General features: G+C 43.5%; 2 protein-coding genes across 2 annotated transcripts in view; one reads left to right on the top strand and one right to left on the bottom strand.

The window, feature by feature from the left end:
- TMEM163 (transmembrane protein 163) overlaps positions 1 to 19170 on the top strand; it is a 244868-nt gene that overhangs the window by 110181 nt on the left and 115517 nt on the right. The gene's annotated exons all lie outside the window — the stretch shown is intronic.
- On the bottom strand, positions 13080 to 17476 carry LOC143925406 (uncharacterized). The gene is made up of 2 exons (XM_077449959.1): positions 17439 to 17476; positions 13080 to 14542 (listed from the first exon to the last, which is right to left on the bottom strand). The coding sequence occupies exon 2, from the start codon at positions 14530 to 14532 to the stop codon at positions 13513 to 13515; it is 1020 nt and encodes a 339-aa protein (XP_077306085.1). The 5' UTR covers positions 14533 to 14542; positions 17439 to 17476; the 3' UTR covers positions 13080 to 13512.

The raw sequence follows: 19170 nt of genomic DNA, 5'->3' as shown, positions 1-19170 counted from the left end.
AAAAAAGTTAACAAATGCACATGAAAATTAAACAAACACAAATAGATATAACAAAAATAAAAATAAACATAGAAACAGGAACACAGGCAACTCAATTAAAATAAAATAAAATAATATAAAAACAAACATATGGCCAAAAAAAGAGAAAAACCCAAGCGACTATCCCCTATGTGAAGCACTCTATGCTCATACCATGGAGTAAGCTTAAGGTTATACCAAATTCAAAACAGTTTAATGTGTAAGCCAATGGTAAACAAATTGTCACATTCCGCTCTAATGCCGCGTACACACGTTCAGAAATTCGGTCAGCAAAAGACAGATGAGATCGGACTTTTGCTGGTCAAATTCCAGCCAGCAAAAGATTGGGAGCATGTTCTCCTTTTTATTGGTAGGAAAAAGTTCCGATCGGAAATTCCAATCGTCTGTAGCAATTCCGACCACAAAATTCCTATGCATGCTTGGAAACAATTTGACGCATGCTCGGAAGCATTGAACTTAATTTTCTCGGCAGTTTCGATCAACCCCCCCCCCCCCCCCCATTGGGAAGCTTGATCACTATTCCACGTAGCTCATGGATTTGGTGCCTAGATGTCACAAAGTGCATTTCTACAGGTTTGTTAGGGTCACCCTGTTCGCCCTTTTCAGTTTTGGCCAAGGATACCCTAATGGCTGAAAATATTTTTTAAACGGGCCAACAGTTTTTCCCACATATGTCAATGTGCAGAGGCATTTCAAAATGTACACACAAAAAGCTGTGTTGCAATTAAAGTACTCTCGCATCAGATATTGGTTACCTCCATGCGGATGTGAAACATGTTTGCCGCAAATAAGTGAATTGCACACGTTACAGTTATAACATTAAAGGGATTGTAAAGTGAATTTTTTTTTTTTTTAAATAACAAACATGTTATACTTACCTCCACTGCGCAGCTCGTTTTGCACTGAGTGGCCCGAACCTGCTCTTCTGGGGTCCCTCGGCGGCTGTCTCTGCTTCAGCTGGCCGAGTCCAGTACTGTGATCCAGCGATGTCTTCATGTCAGGGCTGACAGTCTGTGTTACACAGCACAGCCCCGCCCAGCCCCTCCCTCCTCCACACCATTGGCTGGCAGAGGCTGGACCTGCTTCTTTCCCCACCCACACTCTGGGGCAGCCCCTGTGCTGTCTGTGAAGAGGATGTGTGGGGCGGGAAAGTTCAATCTGAGCAGTCCGCTGGAATCCAGTGAGGCTCCTGAGAGGCTGAGACCATCCAAGTAAGTGAGCTCCTCCCCCTCTCTGCAGCCAAAGAGGTTTGTTTTTTTCTAGCAGCCTGAGCAGTACCTTCTAGGTGGTATGATGAGGGCTCACACTGGCATGGTGCGGTTTGGCTGCAGTGCTGGTGTCCTGGCAGTCATCCTGCATGCTGCCCCTGGTCCTATAGAGGTTGCACATTTTTACTGCATGTTCTGAAAGTGCACAAAACGTCCTGCATGCTGCATCTTTGGTGCAATTCCAGAAAATGCAGCAAAAATGTGCACCCTAAAAGAAGTCCAAGGGAAGTCTGGGGGACTGTGAAAGCCGACAGTACACCCACACTACAGCGAAAACTGCAGCACACTAAAGGCTTGTATTCACTTGCAGCAGCCACTCCTCTAAAAAGTGATCCATGCTCAGGTCACTTTTCAGAGGCATTTGACAGGCAGTGAGGAGTTGATATTACATTTCATCCCTGCCTGTTTTAACCCTCTAAATGCCAATCCCTGCAGGTAATGGCATGGTTCACTTTAAACTCCACCTCATTTCCATTACTCTCTGTAGGCGTTAGATGTGCTCCCAACTTATTGTTTGCACATCTAATATCCAAGGGTACTTTCACACTGGGGTGGTGTGGGCAGTAGTGGTAAAGCGCTGCTAATTTTAGCGGCGCTAGTGGGGAACCTCTAGCACCTCTAGTGTGTTGCTCATTTCAGTGGGTAGGGCAACCCTCCCAAACCGCCCCAATAATGCTGCTTGCAGGACTTTTCAGAATGTCCTGCAAGCGCACCGCTCCACTGTGAGAGAACTTGGGGGCTTTCACACTGGGGTGGCATGAGAGGCAGTTTACAGGAGCTATTTTTAGCACTAAAACCTGTGTAAAGAGCCTTCAGTGTGAAAGGACCCTAAAAAGAGTTCTGGAAATAAGGTGGAGTTCAAAGTGAATTTCTAAACTTAAGTTGAGCCCCCCTTCCAGAAGATTTGAGGATATTATTAAACAGAGACTGGTGGACTTAGGCCACCATAGACTGATTGAAATTCTGCCTGTTCAGCAGAAATTTCAATCAATCTATGTGCAGACTGGTTGCACAGAATTCGATCTATCAACTGACAATAAAACCAGCTTGACTTTATTTATTTTTTTGCGATCACTGCTGGCTGCTAAGCTGCCGGCAGCGATCACTGTATTCTGATGGCTTGAAAACTTTCAACTCAAAGCACACACCCACACACAGCTCTTACGGATGCTTAGTAAATCAAGTGCCAGGCTTCTCTAGCATTACACCTGTGTGACTGTGACCAAGTCTGGGCACAAGCTAGCACAGGCTCCTGGAAACATGGGAGGGTGGCCAGTAAGAGGAGAGCTGGGATATGACATTAAATAGGTGAACAAAGTGAGCTGCGCTAAAAACAAAAAATTGTATACCTAAAACCTAATCCAAAACTATATCGATAAACATGAGGAAAAACAATGTTATGTGACAAAAATATGATTAGTAAATAGTATATGTGAATACTATCATATCATCATATAAGTGAATAAAGTGTATACTAAATCTGAAATAAAGTTAACATAAATAATATAGAAAAACCCCCACAAAAATTTATGTATATTAAAACAAAAATTGTGTGTGCTAAATCTAAACCAATAATAAAATTAGCAAAAATAATATTCAAAAGCAATAAAGAGTTCATATATAATGGAGAAAAAATTGTCCAAAAAGTATTGTTGGTTCTTCAAAATTGATATTAAGGTGCAAAAATATCCACAAATGCGTGTATAAAAAAATAATCAAAACAATCCTCCACCAGTGAGAAGAGGGGCCGCTTACCAGAGTTGTAGATCCCAGTGTTAGTGAGATCAGTAAGGCAACAGCAAAGAAATTTCTGGATGAACCGTCACAGGCACCACACCGTTTGCATCTCCAATACGAAGGCTCCAATCGGGAAACGAAGGTATCGTAGATTACTGGCACCACGCTGCTTCTATCTCCAATACGAAGCCTCCAGTCAGGAAACGAGGGTATCGTGGATCATGTATAAAAAATCAAAGGCACTCGCATAGCGTAAAACCACTTAGTTTAATGGAATAGAATATAAAAAATTACACTCACATGTGTATAGAGAAAAACGATCACATAAAAAACGAGCCGGCTGGACTCGTGTGCCGCCCGCACTTCCTGGTTGGGCGTAGAACGCGGAGACGTCAGAACGCCTATCTCCCTACGCGCGTTTCGTCACGAACGGACGTGTTCACGGGATGCGGGACGGCGTTCTGACGCACCGCCTATATACCAAATCATAAACAAACAGCCTCGGTCTGAGCTCCATGTTGTCCTCTCAATCCACCATATTAGGTGAGGGAAAGAGGACTGGAATGCACATACTGTCACCCAGTCCACCATTTTGCATAAGGAAAAAAGAGTAAAAATTTGCCCTACCACTACGCAGAGGCAAACCTATATTCATAACCATCCAGATTCTTTAAGAGCCATGGATTAAAAACACAAAATTATCATAAGGATACATTAAGGAAAAGTAAAAAAATGTCTTTTAAATACCAATTGGAAAATATATTTATTGAAAAATATTTGATAAGATAATAAAATAATATTAGATACAAACAAAACAGTCCAAATAAATGGACAAAAGAGCTTTTATAGCAAAGATATATAATGTTTTGTATGTCCAAATATTGATACATTATTAATTAAAAGAAATACCAGCGGAAATAAAAAAATTTTGGTGGGACCACAAATACAGAAAAGATGATAGAGGTAAAAAACCCTCATCGAAGACTCATGGAACTCACACCAAGTTTACAATTAAAAAACAACAACAAGAAGCCTAAGCTGTATAAGCTATTCCAACCAATTATATATTGTTCAAGAATTGTCAATAAACGCATTTACGTCTACTTCAATATTAAGGCCATGATGCCCCGGGTCGTCCCGGGGGGCAGGTAAGACTCTTATGGACCTTAGGTAAGTAATAGATTATAGGGATTCTAGGAGTTTTTGGAACGAGAAAGGCCTTTTCTTTCTTATTTAAGATTCCCTGATCGAATCCCTCTGCAACGAGGGACTCCAAAGTTCTTTTATATTGTGCATTCGGATTAGAGGGTAGGGAGATGTATGTAGCCCTATCCCCCAAAATCCGATTCATCTCGCCTATATAGTCATCCTTATTTAGGGCGGACCAAACGTGCTTTACATGTACGTTTGAACGAACATATTGGGAATATCTGTAGAGGATATACCCAACATTCGGTCTCCAAACACTACCTGCTGGCACACAATAGAGACCCTACCAACACAATCTTTATGGGAATTGACAAGTTCAATCCCCATTGGAGGGGAACCCATTTGGTAAGAAGCATTTCCAAGCTTGAAATGATGTGGATACACAAATTAAAAAGCTACGTCCCTCATGGCCTTAATATTGAAGTAGACGTAAATGCGTTTATTGACAATTCTTGAACAATATATAATTGGTTGGAATAGCTTATACAGCTTAGGCTTCTTGTTGTTGTTTTTTAATTGTAAACTTGGTGTGAGTTCCATGAGTCTTTGATGAGGGTTTTTTACCTCTATCATCTTTTCTGTATTTGTGGTCCCACCAAAATTTTTTTATTTCCGCTGGTATTTCTTTTAATTAATAATGTATCAATATTTGGACATACAAAACATTATATATCTTTGCTATAAAAGCTCTTTTGTCCATTTATTTGGACTGTATTGTTTGTATCTACCGTATATACTCGAGTATAAGCCGAGATTTTCAGCCTCTTTTTTGAGGCTGAAAGTGCCCCCCTCGGCTTATACTCGAGTCATCGCTGTCTGCCTGCTCGATCAGCGTGTCGAGCAGACAGACAGCGGCCATTCTATAATTCAAAAGCCGCGCCTCCGGCTCCGCCTTCGCCTGTGATAGGCGGAACACTGAATTTCCCAGCAGCCTGTGTTCCGCCTATCACGGACATCGTCTCATCCTCGTACTACGGACGAGGATGAGACGATGTCCGTGATAGGCGGAACACAGGCTGCTGGGAAATTGTGTTCCGCCTATCACAGACAGGGAGGCGCGGCATTTGAACAGGGGAATGGGCGCCGACGAAGAGCGGTGATCCTGGGACGGGACCGGACGGAGGCTCGGCTCGGGACGGGACCGGACGGAGTCTCGGGACGGGACCGGACCGGACGGAGGCTCGGGACGGGACGGGACCGGACGGAGGCTCGGGACGGGACGGGACGGGACCGGACGGAGGCTCGGGACCGGACGGAGGCTCGGGACACAGGTAGGCTGGACACACAAGGCCACACACACACACACACACACACACACACACACACACACACGGATGGACACACACACACACAGGGATGGATGGATGGATGGACACACACACAGGGATGGATGGATGGATGGACACACACACACACAGGGATGGATGGATGGATGGACACACACACAGGGATGGATGGATGGATGGACACACACACACACAGGGATGGATGGACACACACACACACAGGGATGGATGGATGGATGGACACACACACAGGGATGGACAGGCATATCTCACCCTCGGCTTATACACGAGTCAATAGGTTTCCCAGTTTTTTGGGGGTAAATTGGGGGCCTCGGCTTATACTCGGGTCGGCCTATACTCGAGTATATACGGTAATATTATTTTATTATCTTATCAAATATTTTTCAATAAATATATTTTCCAATTGGTATTTAAAAGAAATTTTTTTACTTTTTCTTAATGTATCCTTATGATAATTTTGTGTTTTTAATCCATGGCTCTTAAAGAATCTGGATGGCTATGAATATAGGTTTGCCTCTGCGTAGTGGTAGGGCACATTTTTACTCTTTTTTCCTTATGCAAAATGGTGGACTGGGTGACAGTATGTGCATTCCAGTCCTCTTTCCCTCACCTAATATGGTGGATTGAGAGGACAACATGGAGCTCAGACCGAGGCTGTTTGTTTATGATTTGGTTTATAGGCGGTGCGTCAGAACGCCGTCCCGCATCCCGTGAACACGTCCGTTCGTGACGAAACGCGCGTAGGGAGATAGGCGTTCTGACATCTCCGCGTTCTACGCCCAACCAGGAAGTGCGGGCGGCACACGAGTCCGGCCGGCTCGTTTTTTATGTGATCGTTTTTCTCTATACACATGTGAGTGTAATTTTTTATATTCTATTCCATTAAACTAAGTGGTTTTACGCTATGCGAGTGCCTTTGATTTTTTATACATGATCCACGATACCCTCGTTTCCTGACTGGAGGCTTTGTATTGGAGATAGAAGCAGCGTGGTGCCAGTAATCTACGATACCTTCGTTTCCCGATTGGAGCCTTCGTATTGGAGATGCAAACGGTGTGGTGCTTGTGACGGTTCATCCAGAAATTTCTTTGCTGTTGCCTTACTGATCTCACTAACACTGGGATCTACAACTCTGGTAAGCGGCCCCTCTTCTCACTGGTGGAGGATTGTTTTGATTATTTTTTTATACACGCATTTGTGGATATTTTTGCACCTTAATATCAATTTTGAAGAACCAACAATACTTTTTGGACAATTTTTTCTCCATTATATATGAACTCTTTATTGCTTTTGAATATTATTTTTGCTAATTTTATTATTGGTTTAGATTTAGCACACACAATTTTTGTTTTAATATACATACATTTTTGTGGGGGTTTTTCTATATTATTTATGTTAACTTTATTTCAGATTTAGTATACACTTTATTCACTTATATGATGATATGATAGTATTCACATATACTATTTACTAATCATATTTTTGTCACATAACATTGTTTTTCCTCATGTTTATCGATATAGTTTTGGATTAGGTTTTAGGTATACAATTTTTTGTTTTTAGCGCAGCTCACTCTGTTCACCTATTTAGTTTGATATCGGAGTATTACGATTAGGGTTGCTGCTTATAGGTTACCTTTTTTTTTGTTTGAGTAGCGCGGTTTACCCTTTGTACCGTGTTTGGGATATGACATTACTTGCCTCATATTCCTGCCACTCCTAAACCTGCTCCACTGCAGCATCAGGCCCACGATGCCCTTAATCTGGCTGGTGCTCTGGTGTGCACCTGCATTTGCTTTTCTCACTACCCGCAATTGACACAGGAAGAGCCTGCACCCTGGTGAATCTGGTGGTCATGCCAAGGAGAAAGCAGGACTTGCGTGTTTAGCCTGCTGAACTCGCTGTGACTCTCGGATTCTCTGCTGGCTTGGCTTGCCCAGTGGTGTGGTGCTCACTCACCAGAGAAGCTCCAGACTCCACAGGTAGCACTTAGTGTAGCGGTAGCGACATCACAGTCTTTAGTCTTCATCTTCCTGCAGTCTTATGGGTCTTTGTACTGAGTGTGGGGAAGGGGCAAGCTCTTTTTCTCAGTCTCTCTGGGGGCAATCATGCAGTCTCTCTGAAAGACTGCTCCAAAATGATTGCCCCACACTGCCTGCACAGAGAGAGTGACCACTTCACACTGCCCACACAGAGAGTGACCACTTCACACTGCCCGCACAGAGAGAGTGACCGCTTCACACTGCCCGCACAGAGAGAGTGACCGCTTCACACTGCCCGCACAGAGAGAGTGACCGCTTCACACTGCCCGCACAGAGAAAGTGACCGCTTCACACTGCCCGCACAGAGAGAGTGACCGCTTCACACTGCCCGCACAGAGAGAGTGACCGCTTCACACTGCCCGCACAGAGAAAGAGTGACCGGCAGTGTGAAGCAGTCTCTCTCTCTGGGGCAATGTGGAACAGTCTCCCTCCCTCTCTGTACAGGGAATGTGGTGTAGATGGATGGTGAGCTGATTCGGGGGTTCAATGGGCCACTTGACTGGACTTGCCCCCCAGGCCTAAGGCTGCCAGCCCTCCCCTGAGCTGAAAGAACTATTACATTTGAGTTAGGAACTGTTAAAGGACTGTTACCATAGGAGACAGCAATCCTGCACTTTCAGAAGTGGTGCTTTGATGGGTCCTATCCCTGTACGGCTGTCCTAGAAGTCTCCGAGTCTGCAACTAAGGGCGCCCTGGCCCTAACCCTCTTTCCCTCAAAATATATAAAAAGGACTGTCAAAAGAAATAAAACCTCTTTTACATCCAAGAAGTGTCTGGCACCCAATGACTTTCATCATCTTTGCACCCACTATGCCTCACAACCCACCACATATTGAAGAATATCAGCTAACTTTGGCCTAGGAGGTTCTCATCAGACCAAAAAAGGTAAAAGACTTTGCTACAGATGTCTTCTTGAAATTCTCTGAGGTTGCTTGATCTAGGACTTGGGTTAGTTTGGATTATCGTGACATATTGAAACAGGTGAGGGAGCCCTCAGTGTGACCTATGTAAAGGATATTGCGTATACTGTATAATCCTAAAAAAAAGTCCTAGAATTATTCACATCTCTTGGATAGGGCAGGGAAAGCTGTTCAAATTCACTTCAGAAATCCCATCACCACACCTTGTGGAATGCCACTCCCTATGGATGTTACACTCACCATATCAACAAATCAAAAATGCCTTAAGACCCCCCTTTCTTCCAACTGCATTAACTGTTGGAGAACCCTCTTCTAATGACAGATCATGGTATAGACTACGCCTTTATACACAGCAACCTTTTACCACAGGAAATCTCTGAATGTTATGAATCTCCTCTCGTCTGCAGTAACTCACAATGAATTTTTTTTTCTCATAGCCCAACTCTGTTAAAGTGGATGTAAATCTGATTCATGAAATTTGAGCAGGGCACATATATCTGCAGTGTGTTCTGATCTCTATTCAAAGCACTATGACCTGTAGCTTTCTCCTGCTCTGTTCTTCTGTTATCGGCATGATCACTTCTGACAAGTTCTCAGTCAACTGAGATAAAAGTAGCCTGAGTTTCAGAGTGTGATATAAATAGGAGTAACAGAGTGCTGAACCATTGAATGAACAGATTTGAAATTCTCTACCTATGAGGAAAGGGGGTGTGTGCCTTTCCTCCAATCAGCTGTGTTGGCTGTATGCCCAGGCTTCACCGCAGTGCTGAACAGGAAGAGAAAATCTAGCAATCTGAACTTTCTAAAGAATATCTAAAGCTGAAGACAGCAGATATACATGTAAAAACGTATGTAGGGAGATTCGTTTCATCCCTGTGTATCATCTAAGGTTGTACACTTCACTGGGTATACAGTATGTAAGGGTTTACATCTACATTAAATGGAGTAGTACCCCCATAAGGACCACTGAGTGTTGTGGTCCATCTCACACCCTACCCAGCCAGGCACACAGTTCACATTCACCCTCAGGCAGAAAACCAGGCCTTGAACTTTGGGGTATTAAACTTGGATGGAGCAAGGGATGCCCACTTGATTGAAATACAATGTATACGGGATGCAACTTATATACACTTTCTGTATATACTCCTCCACATTACTTGCTAGTACTGGTGCTAGGTATCCACATGGCTACTGAGCCCAGTACCACAGCTTCAGGCCCTGCCAGCCCTCCTTGCTGCAGGTGCCTCTCCACTGTCTGTGTCATCACAGTCCACTCCACTGGCTCTGCACCCATCCCAGACTGCAATCCCTCAGGCGTGCCTCCCCAGTCCTTCCTGTCTGTCTATGTGTCACTCACCAGCTCTCCTGGATATGACCTGTTGTTCCTGCCTGGAGACTTACCTGGAAGTGCTCTTGCTTTCTCCTCCTGTCCAGGACACCTCCATGTGTTCTTAGAATGTCCTTTCCTTACCCAGGACCAACGTCACACCCCCCTCCCCCAAAACTGCATAGCTCCCTCAAAGGCACAACAACTTAGCACTCCATCTCCAGCTTCCCTCCGAACAACTTCTCCCCCAGCTGGGCTGACCCTGGGTATTTAAGGAGGCCTACCCCCTGCCAATCCAAGTTGGGGATTGGTCAAGGCTCCTCAGGCAGCACCACCTCTCCTCCTGGAAGATACTAGTACATTCTGGAAAGAAGCGAGAAGTCTTGGTGATTCTGCCTGTGAGTCACCCAGCTCTGCCCTGAGTTACTCCCAACCCAGAGCAAAACACATCCTGGCTTGGCTGGTAGCCAAGCCTGGAAATTGACCTACTCTATAAAAAAAATCCTAGCCATACTACCATCCCACCCTAGACAAATGCACTTACAATGTTAAAAACCAGTCATACAGGTAACACGTCAGCTTGTGAGTATTGCTCTCACCACTCGTAGAAGCTCCGCCAATGGTGAGCGGCACTCTCAGTGACTGACCCTGTAGCCTCATGGTCATGCCCTAAAGCATTTTGGCATAGGCTGTCAGAGGGAGTCTACCCATTGTAGACAATCTGTGCATGAAATTTTATATTTACATACGCGCTAAGGGAAAGTGATGGTGCAGACAGTTGTGTGATAAGATTACTTTATATAGTCTTTATTGATTCTACATGCAGTATATACACACATTTAATCTCCTGAAGAAGCCATAGTCTTGCAAAACATGTTGAGAGAATGTACTGCATCATTGTACAAGATTGTATGTGTAATTGCATATATATATATATATATATATATATATATATATGTGCTAAATTAATATTTGAATACAGTTGTGTTGGCACCTTTAAAGTTCCTTCTCAGATGTTTTTAGGGTGCAATTTTAATATGTGCCACAACTGTCATCCTACTTGGCCCTGCAACAATCGGTCCTACTTCCATCCAACTTGAATGAACAGGATATGATTTTGTTCTGACTGTGATCCTTCGACTTGTCCTTTGACCAATCCCACTGTGACAAATTCCTTTTTCTGCTGCAGTAATCACGTCAGCTGTCATGAGTCAGATAGGCTGAGGATTCCCCCCCCCCCCCAAAAGTATTGACTTGCGTTGGACAAGTTAAGACTGCTCTCAGAGGAACCACTGGTTTGTACACATTGTGTGCTCCCAAAGTCAGAGTGTATATCGCACCAGTGTGAACCGAGCTTTAAACACAGAAGCTTAGCTTCCATCTCTAGAAGTGGCAGCGCTTCTCTCCCTTGCACATCCTTATGACAGCAAAGGAGGGGGCAGGGGCGGGAATGTACACAGAAACAATATTCTGTTAGCAGCTCCTCCTCCTTAGAAAGTGTCCAGTATTGAAGTGGTTAAACAACCAGGCAAAAGCTGCAACATATCGTACCCGGTGGCATTTAATTCCACTTTAAACCATTGGCAACAAGCTTTAACAGTCTAGCAGTAACACCATTTAGCAAGACCAGGAGGAGATTAGTAGCTCAGTTGTGCTTCCCATCACCACTAGAAGTAACTAATTACTAAACACAGAGGTTATTTACTAAAGGAAATGCCACTTTACACTGTAAGCGCACTTTGAAGTAACATCGCTGTAGATCCAAGGAGGACATGCAAGGAAAATAAAACAGCATTTTAGCTCGCACACGATTGCCAATTTTATCATCCAGAGCTTCCACTCATTTCAGATCTACCCCTTAGATTGCACTTCCAAGTCCTTTTGTAAATAACCCACATCCCCTTGCTCAGAAATAGTTCAGTGGGTGTGGTTTCCCTGCTGTGCATTCTGGGAGAGTTTAAGGCCAAATGCCATTTTTTCTGGGTTAATTTTTGCTTTCTGAGGTACATGATCCCAACCCCAGGGCCCGCCTGGCATCTGTGACGCATAGTCTTGCGCCTCAGGGCCTGCTGGCCCAAGGCTTCGCAGTTGAGAGTGTAGGCCCAGGAATGTCTTGGGGCAGAGACTCTGGCATATTATCGGCTGCTAGGTCAAGAGAGAGGGGCCTATCTGGTGACTGCTGGATCCAGTCTGTGGAGCTGTTTGTCCTCTGAATCTGACACCTCTAACCCGCGATTACCAGGTGTCTGAAATCCCTTATCCTCCAACCCTCTATAGAAGGACTGTACACATACCAAAAGGCCAACATCTTTGTTAGGATCAAGTTAAAAATGTACAGAAAATATTCTGACAGCTAACAGATCTTGCTGAACCAGGGTAGGGTGTGTTTTTTTTTTTTTTTGAAGAAGAAACACCCCACACACCAGGGCTCGAGTCCTGCGGGAACGGCGTTCCTGTACTATTTCCACAATGGGAATGCCGTTCCCATTAGCCGCCTGAGGCTATTCAGTGCGTAGTCCGCTGCTCCTCGGCTGCCCGAGTGACTGGTTGCTAGGCTAGGGCCGCTCCACGTCTAGCAACTGGTCACATGACGTCGGCCGTACACGTGGCACACTAGAGTCAGCGACAGACTCTGCAATACATACCCTGCAATACCCAGCAATGCCCTGCCAATACTTACCCTGCTAATACCCATCCATGCTCAGCCAAAATATTATTGGGGGAGATGACGTGGATATTACAGTAGGGACATTTTCACAGGTTTTTGCAAATTCAATTATTTGCTGATCCGATCTGTGACTCTGATCCAATCTGTGAGTTTTTTGATCAGTTGCCAATAATCTTGCACGATAAGGGCAATGTTATTCCAGTTTGTGGGATATTTTCTAATTTGCTGTATTTGAATTTGGAACAGGGTGTATTTGTGTTAGAAATTCCCTGCGAGGGAAAGATCACCCATTGTGTTGATTATTCCGTTTGACAAGTTAACTTATTTTGTTTTTGTAAACTGGCACTTTACAATAAATGTACTGTATTTTCTGTGAAATATATATGCATATGAGCGTACCTTTATTTTTTTGGTGGGGGAGTTGATCTTGGGTGGGAGTTCCCACACTTTTTTCCCCCGGACTTGACCCCTGCCACACACCATGAACCATTAAATGTTGTAGTTTAAATGCAGCGGTGTTTTGTGGAATTCTTTAAATTTTAACTTAAGTAGGACACAGGAAATGCAATTTCAAAGCATATTTATTAGACAGAATTATGGTACAAATGCAATGGTCACCACATTCTCAGACTGCCAATGTTTTCCATTTAAACTTGTCCTTTGAAGTGAACCTTGGCATTAGTCATACAGGGCAAAGTAACTGGATTTCTTCACAGAAATTACTTAGAAGTAGATTGCACTTGCCACCTGGTATCCTGGTACTAGTACTTGCAGCTGAGTTCTAAAGCCCTGAGCAAGTCTTCACTTGTTAGAAAGTCAGGATTGTACACAGGAATCTCAAATGTTGACAGAGCATTGACCACAGGGAAAGCAAGTACAACCTGCCCAAAGTATCTATGAAATTGCCCAGTATAAAAACTAATACAGGTCCACTTTAAATGTTACAGTGCCAATAGGAGTGACTGAAGCCACAACATTGGAAATCCAGAACTAATTTCATGCATGTGGAAGGGGGTTATCAGTAGGTGGAGAAGGCTTGTCAAGAATTCTCATGTCACGGCAATGTAGCACAGGCTCTTTTCCCAATCCCATCTTGTAGACAAAGATGTAGACTTTTTGTTGTGGCTTCACAGTGAGTGTCATTGTCTCTGAAACTTCAGTGACCTCATTCCAATTCTCTCTCTCTGTGTTTGTACTAGAGCCGCCGTATTCAGTGCTAAGGGAAAACTGGGCCTTAGCGATTAAAGCACCCAATCCTCCTGTCTCAGCTGAGACAGTTGCTGTTACTTTCCAGTTGTGCTCCATACTGGACATCTTCTCCTTCTCATATCCAACCTTCTTGGAAACCTGATTCTTCCATTCAAGGGGGGTCTGGGAGTCATTGTCAATGGTCTTGATGCATACCCACTCACCATAGGATGGGCCCTTGGCAATAGCCAGGCCTCCAGGCAGAAAGCCGTAGATGCTGGGATGGAATGAGTAGGTATCAACGCCCTCGTTTTTGTTGAAGTTGGTACATCTTGTGTACTTAATCCCTCCCCATTGGTCCTCAGGATTCACAAAATAGTAGTAATTTCTCACACCAAAATAATAAAGGCCATTTCTGCATTCCGGGTGTAGCGTGAATTCTTCACCCGCTTCATATTTGTTCATGTTCCTTGTTCGGCGATAGACCCCTCGGTTCTGAAAAATGATATAGAAGTATCCAAAAGCTGAACAATAATGACTGCCCCCTTGACAGTTAGGGTGTAGGGAATAAACAACGGCACTGTCATCTGTGTTCAGGTTTGTAACTCGACGGTAGTTATCTGACTTGATAATGTAGAAGTGGTCATCCTCATAGGCCACGTAATGATCGCCATTCCTGCAGGATGGGTGCAAGCTGAAGACATCCAGCCCTTCTCCACGATTAAAGTTTGATGATCTCATGTAACAATTAAGGTCTGGCCTGACAATATAGTAATACTGGTCCACGCCACAAAAATCTGCTTTACTTTTGCTCTTTGGGACAATCATAGCTGAGATGCTGAAAGGAAGAGAAAAATAAGATTAAGATATGCACTACATACTTTATTATGCATTTGTAAGTTTTGGTACAGAACTGAATTTCAGTTACTAGAATGTATCCATTACAAGTGGTCATCTAGTAGAAGGTCACCACCTTATGTTTTTGTTTATAGAATATTGTTGTGTTTATACACACACACAAGCTATTAGCAAAGTGAATATAATTAATACAATCATTTAGTCTTTAGGTCAAGCTATATATGGTTATAGTTGCTGACTGGTAGGTTTGAAATAGTATAAAGAACAGTGTGACACAAGGCTAAGGGAGACATAACACAAGACACCTTGCTTACTTTAGACCTATATACAGCCCAACTCCTAACAGCTGTTCTAACAAGAAACCTGACCATAGAGAAAGCAAGAACCCAATTTTATTTTACTACATAGTCTGTTCACATCTTTTGCTTTTCTACAAACAAGATGACGTTTTAACTCATTTTCAAGTTGATGCCAAGTGTGATTAAATAAACTCACTTTGTTTTAAGACAGCTTGGCTATTGAACAAAAACACCTACAAAAGACAATTGACATTACATGTGTCTGAAGTTAACCCCCCCCCCCCCACCATCCAATGCGACACAAGCCATCTTGTGAACACAACAGACCTTCGTATGTCAGCTGCTGTCCTTTGCTGTATCCGGATCTATTGTGTACCACACATTTGCGCCCACAAGGGAAGGTGTATTTGACCCTCTATAATTAAAGGTCCCCTCAGTGAGGTGAGAGGCCATCTTTATTTTTGGTGGAGGTTTTATACACATCCATGGAGTCACCTGCATGTTGTATCCATACATCACATGGAATTTTTTTTTTTTTTTTTTTTTTTTTGGTTCTATCAAGCAATAAAAAGTATATGCCCCCCAGGCCATTACAGCATGTTAGGCTGCAGCCACAAGTAGGGATATTATCCATTTCCTCAGTCAGGTATGAACAAGGAACATACGGCCATCACAGCACCGGACAGCAGAAATCTTCCAACAACTTAATTTGTAGTTCTAGAGTGTCAGCTGAGCTGTAAAAGGGGCAAAGGAATGGAATGCCAACCTGAACTCCACCTGCCCCCTCACATTTTCTTGTTATAGCATGTTCTTCAGGAGAGTCCATGTTCAGCTCACAGCACTTCCACATTTCCATGAAAGGTGCGTTAAACCCAGTTTGTGCATTTATGGAACACGCAAGTTGGGCAGTGGCAGGAGTGTCCTTTGTTTACAAAATTTGTGCCAATGTGTGCTCTTTAAAAGTTAAAGTGTTACCAAACCCACAACAGTAAAATATCAGTCATATATAGTAAAGTCTGTTATACTCATTTTGGAACCTAAGGGGGAGGAGGGGGGGGGGGGGGTTAATTCTCTGCATTGTGGAGGAAAAATAAAAACCTGTTTGACCCCAGTCTTCCTCATCTTCCACAGTGCCCAGTCTGATAGTACAGAGCCTTGGGGGCACTCTGCACATGCTCAGTTGTGTGCATTGCTAGAGTTTCTCTTGGGAGGGTCATGTGATCAGCACTGTCCAGACAGAGGGTCAGGGGTACTGCAGCCTCAACATTCTGAGGAGAGTGAAATTCTACATGCTTTAACCAGACACCGATACAGCGTTACCTCAAAAAGACCGGGTCTTGTAAATTTTGGAAATAAACAGTAGTGCTTATTTTTTGGGTAGGTCTTACCATGTAATATGCCGTCTTGTCCCCCTCTCCCTCCCTGTCAGGAATCCCCAGTGTGAACTGAGTTAAAATGTCTGCAAGATCCTATAATCCACTCTGTTACAGGAACACACATTGTACATTATATAATTATGCCAAATTGGTCACAGGAATGACACTTATGATTTTTTTTTTTTACCAAAAAGAACACATTTTGGCCTTAACTGAGGAAAAAGTTTATTTTTGGGGGATATTTGTTATAGCAATAACTTTTTGCTATAAATGCATGTTGCTTGGCTGTCATACTGATTAAATCCCTTCTGTACTCTGAGGGCCTCATCTAGAACAAGCATACAAATCAGAAGATCTGACTTATTGACTTTCCTGATCTGCAGACAGTTGGTGGCATTAGGAGAAACTCAGCACTGAACACCTACACATTTACCCCAGGCCAGGTATCCTTTGTGCTTACTTAAAGCGGGGTTCCACCCTAAAGTGGAACTTCCGCTCATCGGAACCCTTCCCCCTCTGGTGTCACAGTTGGTACCTTTCGGGGGGGGGGGGCACAGATACCTGTCTAAGACAGGTATTTGCACCCACTTACAGGCATAGACTCCCACGGGAGTCTATGCCTTTTCCTGTCCCCGCGTGCTGTCTGCTGGGACATACATGGGTCCCAGAGACAGAGCGGACCATTCCTATTGCGCTGTGCGACTCACGCATGCGCAGTAGGGAACCGGGAAGTGAAGCCGCAACGCTTCACTACCTGATTCCCTCACCTAGAATGGCAGCGGCAGCCGCCAAGAGATCGAGTACAATGTTGCCAAAAGGAAAATGCCCCCCCCCTCCCCCCCCCCAATAATGGGCAGCCTAGTGAAAGTAGCAATGTGTAGGTTAGGATGTCCCAAGATCTCTGGAAATTAACAGTTTCAGACACCACTAGTTACCTACAACAATACAGTAATGGCAGTTCCCCATCTCCATGTCTGACCTTGAGAATTCTGGAAGGAGTCAGACAGAAGCCAGGACACACTTGAATGTTAGAAGACAAGCAGATGGAGGAGAAAATAAAAATATCTCCCAACCCCTAGTATGCAAGAGTGCACAGGAACACATCCATATAAATTAAAGAAATCATGCATACCCAACACCTATAATTTACATTCTTCAGTATTAGAAATTACACTAGAAAAGGCCAATTCCATATACTTACAATGCACAGCCTGTGTGCAGAGCTGGAAAAGATCTGTGGTGCTCAGTACATGTGAGCCCAACAATCTGAGCTCCTTCTTATATATGTAGCTCACCCAACACACTGATCTCTGATTGGCTGGGTTCACCTTCATTATAATCACCTGATACAATCTCAGGGGGACTTTTGGTAAGAAAATTAGCCACACATTTGCAATTCGGACTGCTTCTTATTTAGCAAAGTATATGTGAGATTTTATTTTGTGTGTTTCCAACCCCTGGAATCCTGGGCAGCCAAAGTAGAACTAAAATATTTTTTTTTTTTTCATTTTGGAAGGAGGGAGGCTGACCATACATTATACAAATTTCTTATTTAATTTCCTTTAGATTTACCTTCAACTATGTAGTGCAAGAGTCTGCCTGATTGCATACACATTGAAAGTGTTTAGCTCTGACTTCATATTATATGGTAAATCTAAGGCCTGATTCACACCTATGCATTTTTAGCGCATTTTGCAGATTTGCACCAAAGTCCATTTAGGCTGGATTCACACCTATGCATTTTTAGTGCTTTTTGCATTTTGCAGATTTGCACAACAGAACGTGTTCCATAGGAAACCATGTTAAATGGACTGTAGTACAAATCTGCAAAATGCAAAAAGCACTAAAACTGCATAGGTATGAATCCAGCCTTACCATGATTTCCTATGGAACGCACTCTGTAGTGCAAATCTGCAAAATGCACTGAAAACGCATAAGTGTGAATCAGGCCTCAGGCCCCTTTCACACAAGCGCTCTGATCAGGTCTGCCTGTCAGTTTTTCAGGTGGACCTAATTGGACGCTCCACACCCCTCTATGGAGCGGCGGATGTCCGCTGACATCCGCCAATATCCGATCCGATCCTGTCCGTGAAATCCAGATGGATGGTGACCCTATTTTCAATCTGTCTGAAAGATCGGATCGCTAGAATTATTGCTCTAGCTCTAACAATCACGGCTTACCTCACATATCACGTATGTTTGAACACCGTTTTCATACGCGGGCACGACTCACGTATGCGTTCGCTTCTGCGCGCAAGCTCAGCAGGACAGGGCACTTTAAACATTTTTTTTATCTTATTTATTTTATTTTTATTTTTTATTGTTAAAAAATATTTTTTGGGTCACTTTTATTCCTATTACAAGGAATGTAAACCCCTTGCAATAGAAAAAAGCATGACAGGACCTCTTTCATGTGAGCTCTGGGATCAAAAAGACCTCAGATCTCACATATACACGTGAAAGCAATAAAAAAATAAAAAAAATGAAAAAAGTATTTTTTTTTTCCTGAAAAAAAAATTCCCCTTTAACATCATTGGGCGAAAGTGACATTTGACATCACTTCCATTATCCAATGGTATGGAGCCGAATGGGGGCCATCTTTCCCTCACCCGTCTCCATGCCCCAGAGGGGAAAGGACCTGATCGTCTCCGCCTCTACCAACATCTCCGGTAAGCGGCGGAGCTTACGGGGAGCAGGTTGGGCACCTCTCCCGCCACAATAAAGGTGATCTTAAGGTGAATGAGCCGCAGAGACAACTATACTATCTCTCTTCTCTATCCAAAAAAAAAAAGTTTGCCTTTAGTTATTCTTTACCTCCACATTTGCAAGAACATAATTAATGTACCCATGTGCACCCTAAATATGTAACATGTTCTAAGGCTGGATTCACACCTATGCAATTTCAGTGCTTTTTGCATTTTGCAGATTTGCAC

This window comes from Lithobates pipiens, unplaced genomic scaffold, assembly GCF_037356315.1.
Source record: "Lithobates pipiens isolate NorthernLeopardFrog02 unplaced genomic scaffold, aLitPip1_a1.2 Scaffold_22, whole genome shotgun sequence".
NCBI classification, from domain to species: Eukaryota; Metazoa; Chordata; class Amphibia; order Anura; family Ranidae; genus Lithobates; species Lithobates pipiens.
The sequence above is the reverse complement of the archived record's forward strand: the minus strand, read 5'-3'. Positions and strand labels throughout refer to the sequence as shown.

Coding starts and splice junctions, on each gene's coding strand:
- LOC143925406 (XM_077449959.1), bottom strand. CDS start 14,532: ATGATTGTCCCAAAGAGCAAAAGTAAAGCAGATTTTTGTGGCGTGGAC.